At 27.1% G+C, this 12,590-nt stretch overlaps 1 protein-coding gene across 3 annotated transcripts in view; it reads right to left on the reverse strand.

Moving 5' to 3' along the window:
• The window catches only part of LOC148228673 (fibroblast growth factor 1-like), a 109,217-nt gene that overhangs the window by 25,195 nt on the left and 71,432 nt on the right, over positions 1-12,590 (reverse strand). For 2 of the 3 annotated variants that reach the window (XM_088199708.1, XM_088199710.1), the window contains one exon: positions 5,780-5,825. In XM_088199708.1, coding sequence (XP_088055834.1) covers positions 5,780-5,825 — 46 coding nt within the window. Of the gene's footprint in view, positions 1-5,779; positions 5,826-6,682; positions 7,155-12,590 lie in introns of those variants that run through there. The other variant, XM_088199709.1, reaches the window with a different exon arrangement.

Raw genomic sequence — 12,590 nt, forward strand, 5'->3', positions numbered from 1 at the left:
GCAGGAATTAACTATTTCGTAAATGCGAGAGAATTGCATTGTACTTAAAAATAAAGTGTGATTAAAATGTACCATAATTTTAATATAAACCAGTGTAAAAAAGATCTTGAACCACTGTTTCTTTATTGTACGAAGGGTTTATTCACAATTAATGTTCTCAAAGTGGTCCGTTTCGCTTCCTGTTGATAAATTTACGAGATTTTTCTCAAAAGTGCACATTTAGCCCGCAGCCCTATGGAGGTGTCCCTTGCGATTGGCACAAAGTGCTGGCGCCCGGGGCGACCTGTTGCAAATGCGACCCTGTTCTCCTCCTCTCGCTGGCGGTACTCTATACTACTGAGCTATAAAGTGCACACAATTGGAACTTTATCGCCTTTGGACTCGTATCGTTCATGCATCGAGCGCTGCCGCATTGCTAACATATTCCACTTGCTATTGAAGCGTGGTAGGTAGTAACTCTCTGTACTGATTTGAGAGAAATGACTTGTGTTTTGTTAAATAAATGTACTATTCAGTTTTTTTACACAATTTAGAGAATGAATTATTCACAATACCTAACTAGATCTATTAATGTAAAATTTGTAATCTAGTAACTGGCAAGAACGTAATTACTTAAATCCATTATCATTGATTCGACTTTTTTATATTTATTTAATTATTTAAATAAACCTAGCTTTAATTTATTTTTTAATGATTAGATCATAAATTTAATACAAGTAATGCTTTTATGAGCTATGAAATATTGCAATTGTCAAGCAGAAGATATTAATTTAAATTTATTTTATTGGCATTCTTCGATTGACAATGTATTGTGTTTACTGATTGGATCCGATGTTGAGTTGATTTTATGGCGTTTTTACGGTGAATTTCCCAGAAGTAAATGAGCTGCTTTATCTTTATGTTTGTTGGGCCGATGGTCTGGTTTTGATTGTTTTTTGAATAAATATTAATATACAGCACTACAGTGAGATTACAATTTTAATAATATATTTATATAACTGTAAAATAATTCTTAGTAATTAGAATATTTTTTATTTATATATTTAAATTCATAAAATAATTTAGAAATTAACTGTAATGTATTATAAAGAGTATCTAACGAGCATATTTTTTGAAAACTATATAACATCTGTTTCACGAACAATCGATTGCTTGGGGGTACCGTAAGAGTGCAATTTATGCTTTAATCAGAGATTGACATATAGATATTGTAAACTCGGTATTATATACTGACTCTTTTACTTTATTATATGAAGTATTAAGACATATACTGAATTCGATGCTACTCTAAAATCTATACTATAAAACAGACTGTCTGTCACAAGAACTCGCAAACCGTGAACAGTAGCTACGTGACATTTGCAAATGTCATTTTGGCTGCTATTTGTAACTCACTGTGTTATTTTTAACTAAATGCTACACGTCAATACAATACGTACAATGCTATAAATATGTGATAATAAAATAAATATAATACAATTAATTATAATAAATAAATAATGAGCTTGAATCAAGTATTAATGCTATGATTTAAAATTAATTCAAGTTAAAAATTGATTTAGCACACTGTACAAATTTTGAAACAGTGTGTGTTAAACGAAAGCATATTTCTTGCATAAACTTTGAGCCGTGCCGACGTCGACCGTGCTTATTCGGATTTTATTGGAAAGCAATAAAATTTGTTCGCGTAACGAACGAACCGCGGTATTGTCGTCCTTTTGCCCCCAAGACACGTTTCCGTGTCGAATATCCCTCATAGAAATATTCATCATATTAAACCCGATTATCATGGTGAGCAGAATGCCCATAGGGAAGACACGCACTCTTGGGTGTTATGCTGAAACGCATAAAAATCTACTGATTTATAGACGGCATAAATCTATGTAATTGGAGTATTTATAATTATTTCATTCATTATTTATCAACTGAGCGTATCTAATTTGACCTTTCGTTTCATGAACTGTGTATTAGTGGTGTATTAGCGCAAATGTCATTATACTATTATTTAGCGGTTTTCTAATGAAATTTACATAAATTCCAGTTGGCTTCGTGGTTGTGTATTATTTATTAGCGCATGGTTAAAAGTCCTCACAAAGATTAGAATCACACTTGAAATATAGGATATATAGAACATTTGATAAATGCTTTAGCTGTGGTATAAATGGTTTTCTATGTTCCATTAAATAACATCATAAGATTAGCCTCAAAGATTAAAAATATATTATTTTTAGCCAATTAAGCAGCGTTTTTCAAAAAAATCGGTAAATTATTTTGCATGATCAAAATAATTAAAAAAAATTCTCAAAAGATTATTTTTATACATTTAATAAGACAGACTACAATATATTGATTTTTTACGCAGAATTTAGGATGATAAATTATAATTGGTTTGCTCAAGTAATGCTTGGTTTTTTATTTAAAGCGACGTTTATCATGCAAAAACTATCATTATTTAAAAATCTTTAACGCACAAATATTATTACTTATTAATCTATATTATAATATTTGAGGTACCCAAAAATAATATTTTTGAGAAGCAGATTTTGAAAATAGTTACGTTGGATTGTATTTCAATTTTTTGTTGTATGACAAAAAATACCCTTTCACCTGATCGAAAAATAATGGGAGAAATTTGTCCTTAATTTTTTTTATCGAGCTGAATTTTATTGGATGTCAGACAATGTAAGAGATGTTTAAAAATATATTTAACGGATGAGCCTCGAAGTGGACCACACAACTTGGTGGATGAAATAGCCATACGAGCTGAAGCTGAAGCACATCGAATAATTATCAAACAGGGTTGGTACTTAGTTGTCTACTAAACAAAGATGTTTGAAAAATATTGACACGAGAATTTTAGGGTTCTCTATGAATCGTTTGATCACTACAGAACGAGGATCAACACATGTACTATTTTGCGTAAAAAATAATACTTACAACCAGATCACTGCAGACGAAAAATATTTTCTTTATTCAAACGTGACTAAGAAAAATAGTTGCTATCACACGTAAATAGGGCGATTCCAACCCTTAAATCTGGATTGCATCATAAAATGATTTTCTTCGTGTATAATTGCGAAGGAAATATTTATTTTAATGTGTTAGATAGAGCAAGGTAAAAGTGCTTAGTAAAATTTTAACCCGATTGGGTAAAAAGAGATTTGTAATAGACAAAAAAATATTCTCCAACATGACAACACATTGCTAAATTGACTCGGGATAAAATCTGCAACCTTAGATGGGAAGTTTTATTGCAACTTCTATATTTACTGGACTTGACCCCTTCCGACTATTTGTTTTTTTAAAGTGGAAAAACATAAAAATAACTAGAATAAGTGGAATTGATTTATGTATAAACCAGAAAATTATTACAAAAAGGTATAAGTTATTCATTAGAAAGGTAAAAAAAGATTAAATAAAACGATTATATAGACTCTTGAGTTTGAAATTAATTATTATGGTTTATGTTTTTCTAACTTAAAAGTATTTTAGGTTTTTTTTTTACAAAGTATTTTTTTTTACATTTCACTGATTTTTTGCTAGCATTGAGCAGAGTTTAAATTTTTTTAATAGCAGTCTTTATTAACCAGCAGATTAAACCAGTGGTATACTGACTAGTAATTGAAAGACCTGGGTGTAAATCCCATGTAAACCTTTGTGTTTCTCAATTTTCTATCGTGACTGGGAGATCAGAATTGCAAATTATTATATAATTATGATTTTGCTCGGTTTTCCTAAATTTTTCTAAGCTCACAGATAAGTATCGTGATTTAAATCGAGCTTGATCGCACATAGAGGTATTAAAAATATCTAATTATGAGCTACTGTAACTCATAAAAATAAAAATATTACTTTATTTTTCTGGCATTTCACTTTTAGTTTTTTTCACGAATATTCAGTAAACTAATTAATATTCCTAATTATGCACTGTTTTTTGATTCTATTATTATATATTATATACGATTTGCTTATAGTGCAAGCTTTGTCATGCGAGTCGTTAAAAAAAATGTAATATATACACTTCTAAATTTAACTAATATCATAATAAAAATTAGTTCTATTTATAAATATTAAATAAGGATTTTAAATTAAAATTTTGCTTGGTAGATAATATTAAAACACGAAAGTTGAAATATATATGTTTATGTAGTTATATTTTTTTTAATTAAAAAATATTAGAAATGAAATATAAAAAAACATTTATAAATAGTTTAAATAAATAAATATAATTATTTTATTTTTGTAGCAATTTAAAATGTAAAATTGTTGTTCTGTTAAATTTGCGTTTATAATACAGGTGCCTTCAAAGAAAAAATATTAAAGTACTATATAGTAAACATATTAAAAATCTATTAAATTTTATATAATGTGTTTTATATAAATAGGCGATTATGTTTAATACTTATTGTATATATATATATATAAATACTTGTTCTGTCTTGATTATTTATCTGATAACAGATTTCTTAAGTATCGTTTCAGAGAAATTGACATAATGAGACACTGTGTAAAAATGATTGCAAATATTATTAATTTATAATTAGCACAATAGTTACTAAGGGTATTTTTATACTGTTAAACACAAGTATTTTAATAATATAAGAGCGTAATAATAATACACCTATTATAAATCGCAACGTTCTAAGCGTAGCTACGATCTTTAGTAGGTGTAAAACGTTCACCTGTACGGTACGTCGTAAAATTATTTTGCGGACATGATTAACGATTTATAACTATTTTTTCCTAGTTCCTTACTTATCTCTTTGGCAAACAATCGATATCGTGCCGAGCCGATATATAAACACAACACTTTATTTAAACAAACGCCGAGCATGTCGTGTCGAAACATAATAAAAACGATAAAATAATGATTTAAGTCGTTGTAAAAAATAGACGAATAAAATTATGCAAACTACGTAGATCCGAAGGACCAATATCGAATTTAGTTTTTTTGGCATTGCTTCATGCCAAAAAGGGAGAAAATTGCATAAAAGTAATTTGATTGAAGTAAATTTTAATGTCGCAAACGTATATTTTAATTTTGAAGAAAAATAATTATAAATATAAATTACGGATTTTATGATCACAATAGCTCATTACTAATTATTGGAATTCATGTTATTATACAAAAATTCTATAATAAATTACTGATATACAGGAATACTAGTAAAATGCTTTAAAAATTTATGTTTGCAATTGATAAAAGTATGTTTTATGCTCTTATATATTTATTTCAATTTTTGGTGTTCTTTAACATAAATATATATTTTTAACATGCGTCTAAAAGCTATAATTATTGATTAGAAAGCTTACTACAAAGTTTTAATAGTTTTTCCACAATCGTGGATATAAAATTTCGCAGCTATATAATGCCTGACAGTATTTTAATATTTGTGTGAAATCCGACGGTGTCAGGTTTTTATTTATGAATTTAATACTATACTACAATTGCTTATTTTAACTAGGTCAATAAAAAAAATACAATAGATGTAGCCAATGAAAATTGTTGAAAAATTATTCATTAATCTAACGTTTTACTATCATATAATTCTATTAAAAAAATTATGTCAGATTATAAATTGATTAAAAAATATAATACAACTGTAAGGATAAATATTTTATAAAAAATAAATTATCTAATTCGCGTCAATTGTGGTGAGATAATTTTATTTATGCTCGTATTGATTAAATGAAATTATTTTTCATAAAAATAAGTAGTACAGGAAAAACTTACATATTTGTTTTTAATAATAAGATAAAAAAATAATATTACACTTACCATCAGGAGGCACAGTAACTTCACTGACACGGCAGGCTGTGGTAACCTGAAAATACAATGAAAATTTTATTGAAATATTGAAATATTATTGAAATTCTGACTTATTATATGAATTTTAAAATAAAACACATTAGATAATCCATCATGATAATGTTCTTAAAGCAACGCACCCGTTAAGACGAAAATTGCAACTAAAAATAAAAGCATCGATTAGCTTATATTTATTAGATATACATTTATATTTTTTTTTATAAAAAAAAAATAGATAAGTCACTTATCAAACAAGTTGCGAAAATCTGATATGCATAAAAAAATTTAATGCTTTCTCAGATACAATATTATTGTTATGAAATATTATCTTAATAGCGCAGAATGTATGTTTTAATGTCTCTTGCATATCTGGGGGTCATGCAGATAACGAATTAATTATTAATATTGTTTACAAGATATAAAAAATAAATAATAATACATAAATCATCCTGAATTGAAAGTAAATTATATATATATATGATGATATTATTATAGGAGAAGGTTGTTTTTGTTTATTTGTTACGATTAATTAAAAGTAAATTATTTGCATCGTACATCTAAAATATTCTAATTAGTATCACGATTTAAGCACAACGATCATTAATTATATATGTAAAAAATGTTACATAAACTGATACATGTCACGTTTCTTGCTCTCACAAGTGTCAAAGCAATAAGTCATGTGTTTTATACTTTTGATTAATTTATGAATTGTCGATCAGGCGATATCAATTAGATAGAATTAAAAAATGGTTATAAATATAAATCATGTTAAATGTACTATTTTTTTTTATATAATGAAGATGCAGCATCTTGAATGTTTGTCTATATATTATAATATATAAATTTAAATTTTATTTTTATTTTACTAACATAGCAGAATGTTGCCGTCATGTTGCGCTCTCTCCTGCGGTAAAAATCCTCAAATCGCACATCAAACTGAACTGTAGCACGATTGCTTTTGAGAAGATGTAGATGAATTAATTTTGCCAATGATTATTCGTTGCACATACACTTAAAATTTATACAACTGATATAGTTATATAATACGTTCACAATCGGCTGATATATTAATTATTTTAATAGAATTAAAAATATTTAGAGCACTTCGCGAAATTCGTCTATATGGCGTGCGTGCATTTCATAGCGGAAAGTTTAACATATTTTTATGCACTGTTCCAATGCATTTTATAAATGTTTTATTACACAATAAAATAATCAAAACACTTAATAATTTTTTGACATAATTCAAGTTTGTATATATATGTACGTCTAAAACGTGTTTGAACCAAACGCGACGGCTCCAAAGTGTACGTGTTAGCGCGACAGTGGCTCGGCGCGAACTGATATAAAAACTTGTGTGATACCAACTCATGGTTAGACTATAGCACACCTTTGTGTGGTACAAAACAGTATGTGGGGATTCGAGTGGAATATGCTTCTCACAAAAAATCATACATAATCAAATATATTTAATAAAAAAATCCAAAACGTGATTCAAGTGCACTCAATGCTCGATAAGAAATCTTCGATTAATTAAATATGGTTTTGTTAATATTAAATGAATAAATGATATTTGTACTAATTGTGGTTTGTATTAGAAAAATATATATATACATATATGTATAATGCGGTCGTTTAGTATAACTTTATATTCAATGAACCGATTAATTTATCAACGGTGACATATGGTTGCTGAGTTGTTTATTTGTTACTAGCAAATAGTTGCGGTAGGTCATGATTATAAACAGATCACGTTAGTGGGTATTTAACCAACATTATCATATCATATTAGCAGTGGGTAGGTTTAGTTAAAATGTAATTGTCAATACTATATTTAAAAAAATATATACCAAGATCATAAACAATTTAATTTAATACACATACCATTATTATTAAAAAAACGTGAATACATTCGTTGATCAAAATATATTACACTGTTTTATGATTGATACTAATTAAATTAATTCATTTTCTGCTATATTTGACTGGTAATTCAGTAGCAAAGTACAATTTCACTATTTATTATGCAAATCCAAATATTAATTAGTATTTCTAGGAATATAAAATTAAAAATATGATCAATTCATTGTATTCAGTAATTAATGTAAAAGTCATTTGATCGTTTAATTTTTTAATGAATTAATTTTTTTTATATACTTTTTTCTCACCTTTCGGTCAGTTTTTACATTATTGACATAAAATGATAAAGACTTTGATGCAAAATGTTTCGATAGCCCCTTTTTTATATCGTCCGCATTTTGATTTTTTCGGTTTAGTATTGTAAAATTTTTTGACTTCTGTTAGCAATTGCAGGCCTATTTTTTTACACCCCTATGCAAACGATCCGGTTTCTCACAATATAGTCTTGCTGATACTGTTTGTCCAGGTTTAAGAGTTTCGTAATGCACAATCTATTTGCAATCTCATCATACACATAACATGATTTTTTTCGTATTAGATTTTGCTACTTGATATTTAAGTAACCACTGCTTTGTATGACGATTATTGTTATTTATGTTCACAATGATTGGGAAAAAGCGTCTACTTTCAATTTCTTCGCTCAATTCATGTGGAATCCATACATCTTGTTTTCCCAATATTCTTAATGTGTAAATGCACTGATGAATCGGAGTTTCTTGGCCAGCTGATAAATGGTTTGAGTAGAAATTGCTTTCATTTCTGCAGCCAGAACAACATCGTCTATCTTTGCTGTTCCCACACATTCAGTATTATTCTTGATATCGCAATTTACTATTTGATTTTTTTCAAACAATCTTTGACATTTATATATAATTAAAAATCACATACCACTCCAAAAATGTTTTTAATGTCCGTAGTTGCCAATAAAATTCTGTTAGTTGCAGTAAAAAATAGTTGTAGTAGAATTCTGCCATCGTAAATTTTGGGAATCAATTTTTTTTAACACAACAAAATACGTACTCAAGTTTCAAAGGCCAAAGCAAGACTGATTGTTAAAACTTAAATTATAAAAAAATGCTATTTATTTTGGCATTACCTATTATATTATTTCTTATATGGACAAGGAAAATTTTTAAATGTTCTTGAATGTTCAAGTTATAAAAAAAATATTTTTACTAAAAAAAATATTTTTCCCTATGAACCTTTTCAAAAAATAGTGGTTTACCGTTGATGCTCTTATTGTACAATATTTTTTACTTTTAGTACAAATATAATTTTAAATATTTTTAGGCATCAGTAGATTTTTGCTATCGATTGATTATGGCCATAAAAATCGATTGCGTCAAAAATAATTTGTTTGATTAAAAAAACGTTACCTTGCACAGCTAGTAATACATTCTTAAAACAACCACATTATGCATCACTACAATGACACAAATATTGTTTTAATAAAAAATAATCTAATTTTTGAATAGACATTTTTAGCGAAAATTTCACTTTTCTATTCAAACATTAAATTATTAAAAATATGTACTATATGTATAGCATAAATTTTTTTTTAAAGTAATTAAAGCGAATTTAGCTCAAAAAAATAAAGTCATCGATACCTAAAAATACGAGAATATTTAAGATTGACAATCTGTGTTATTTCAATTATTGTACATATATTGTAAATAAAATAAATTTATCTTTGTATTAATTCCTGAAATATTATCATTGTACATCATAATATTATTTTTAAATGTATTTATTCTTGGTTGCTTTAATTGTAATTTTATTTCTACAAAATTTTATCAGAATTGTACTTAAAATTTTTTTTAATCTTTAAGTCATAAATTACACATTTGGATAGAAAAGTCATGTATAAATATTTGTCTCACTAAGTTGTATTACTATTCTTGATAGCAAATATTTTATGTACTAAAACTCTCTTCAATATACAATGATTTGCGTCACATTTTACGTACGTAATTTTTTAATATTTATTTTGGATTATAAACGTCAACTGGAATTACGATAAGGAAACAATTTTGTATACCAACGCCGTATACAGCTTTGTGTTTTAATATTGAATCGCAAATATTTATAGATAAATATTCTCATAATTGGTTTGAAGCTGCAATAAATAATTTTAATTAGGATGTACAAATTATGAAGAATGCAATTTATCCATGCGCCCGTATGTATATTATTACTAAAATATATTTTAGACCAGCCATAAATTAGTTAAACCGCAATAATAATAAACCACTCAGTTAAAATAGTTAATTTTAATTTTAAATGAATTTATATTTATGTTGCTGCATTCGGTACACATACAGATTTCGATCCGTAGAAAGCTATCATCGACCAAGAAGAAGAACACGCGTGTATTTGAACTGTGAGACGTGCTTATGTTAATGTTATTTGATTTGTAATATTTGCTTTGTTTATTTAAGGTTGCATCTGCGGCGAATGTGGAAACTTAGGACGGAACTGTGATAATTTGTATAACACACAAAATTGAATCCAGTTAAAATAAGGCCTGTTTCACGTGGCGCGACTCTGACCAAAACGGTATGAGAATTTTTTTGTTGGAAGGTATAAAATTAATGGGTTATAAATTGTGTAAACACAATTTCATTATGCGCGTAAGGGAAGTGAACTTTGCGGGTAAACACACAGTAAACACCATAGTTCTAACCGCAAAACGGCTATTTTATATCATCTTAAGTATATGCTAGAATAGATTTAGCTATGGGTATTGTAATGCTTACTATTTGCGTGCTTCATTGTATGAATATAACATAAGTATTTTGTGTATTGTTAAATAAAAAATATGCTACTTTTTAACAACGTGCATGTGTTAAAACTAAAAATGATATAGAACATATTTTTACTGTACTTTTAACTCTCCAATACACGCGTGTATTAAAAATTACACTACATAAAGATATTCATTAATGATGCCTATCTGGTAAAATAGGGTTAGAAAGAGCTTAAAAACTTAATTTTACCGATTGCAAAATTTTGGGCTAACCCGATGTTGAATTCACATCATTACTACTAATAATGTAATATTGTTTTTTCAATGAATTCACTTCAATCACATATGTATATATTAAAAAAAAAAAAATTGTGGCTCATATATAAATAAAATTTAGGGTGAATATATGGTATACAAAAAAATAGCATACAGTTAAACTTATGAGCATCGTTATTATATAATTTAAGGAATGTTCTGTAAATATCTGCGAAATAGAATTAATGAGCCACATACAATATATGTGTTTTAAGAGCAACGTTTAATTCATATTTTTTTTGAGACTCAACGGTTTTTTTACAGACTCTTCTAGACTGAAGGCATGCTATTAAAATAAACAAATATATTAACTTTTAAATCATTCACAAACTTGTAGCAAATCCAATAAATACTACGTGCAAAAAAAGCACAAAATGGGCTATTTCTGCTTAAATATTTATGGAAAACATTATTGCTTTTTTCTTATTTTTTTTAGATTGTAGAAGCAGAGGTGCAACTTAAATTTGCTTCAGATATTATTTTTTTAGTATTAATGCAGTATTTCGGTTAAAAGTTATATCTTCAACAATATGTTGTTGAAAATATAACTATTTAGAGCAGAAATTTATTTACCACTGAAAAACAGTCAAACGACATTATAAAATATATATATATCTACATATTCGAAATTAGAAAATAGATTAATGCAACTTTTGTCTTTTTGATAATGATATAATGGTCTATATAATACCATATTGTAAATTGATTCAATTAATAAAAAAAATTGTAGAATTTAAGCTATTTTATAAATATTTAAATAGCCGCCTAATAAAAGCCAAATACGCTATTTTAATAATTTAAGCTTTCTTTAAACGTTCAGTTGAGTCTTATTTTTTTTTAAATTTTCCCATAAAAAATTTATCCTAACTGGTTTATTATTTATTAAAGACCCAATGAAAAAAATGTTTATTATACAAATGATACAGTTTTATCAAACTGCAGCTTTCCTATTTAACATAAAAACATGTATTAAATGTGTAAATCGAAAAAACCCTTAAAAATTTAGACTATATATATTTTACTGTAAGATTTAATACTTGAATTTTAATATATACTTTACAAAAAAAAAAAATATATATATATAAAAAAAAAACAAGAGTTAAAAAATATAGATAATTTTTAATATCGTACGCGAGTTTATTAAATTTATATATTTAATATAAAATAAAGCAACTAATTCAATAATAATTTTGATAAAATTATAAAATAATTGTTACATCGATTCTCAACCTTGCATATTTTTCACATCGAGAACAATTATAACCGTTGAGTTATTTAGACTCCGACGATCAAGGAAGCGGCAAACCCATTGATATTTTTTCTTGTTAAAATTTCTCTCTGTGATATTTCATTACATTCCAGTTGTTGCTCAAACAAGTCGATACAAAATATTTAACACGAATGTAACGAACGTATTTTATCGTCATAATCTACGACGTTCAACATAATTGCTTAATTATAAATTCCGATCGCGTACAAAACACACTTAATTATTCAACGATTTTAATTATAACTTAATTATCAAAAATTATATTTGGATAGCAGAAGTATCGATCGATTAACTATATGGATCGCGACGGATTTGGTCGGTCTTTTTTAACTATCACTAATTTCTATAGCGCATCCATGGTTGAAAATGTGTTGAGAAACCTTATTAAATGTATAAAGTCTCGCTGACACTTGCCCAGCGTGAGCTGTCATGGCCCCATGGCCGACCGTCGGCCCCCTATGGTTTGTTTTTATAGCCGCCTACCTCATATATGTGGTAATTGGTAAGAAATTGATAATATTCGTACG

Source organism: Plectrocnemia conspersa, unplaced genomic scaffold, assembly GCF_051122295.1.
Source record: "Plectrocnemia conspersa isolate PC_06_02 unplaced genomic scaffold, ASM5112229v1 ptg000012l, whole genome shotgun sequence".
Classification (NCBI taxonomy): domain Eukaryota; kingdom Metazoa; phylum Arthropoda; class Insecta; order Trichoptera; family Polycentropodidae; genus Plectrocnemia; species Plectrocnemia conspersa.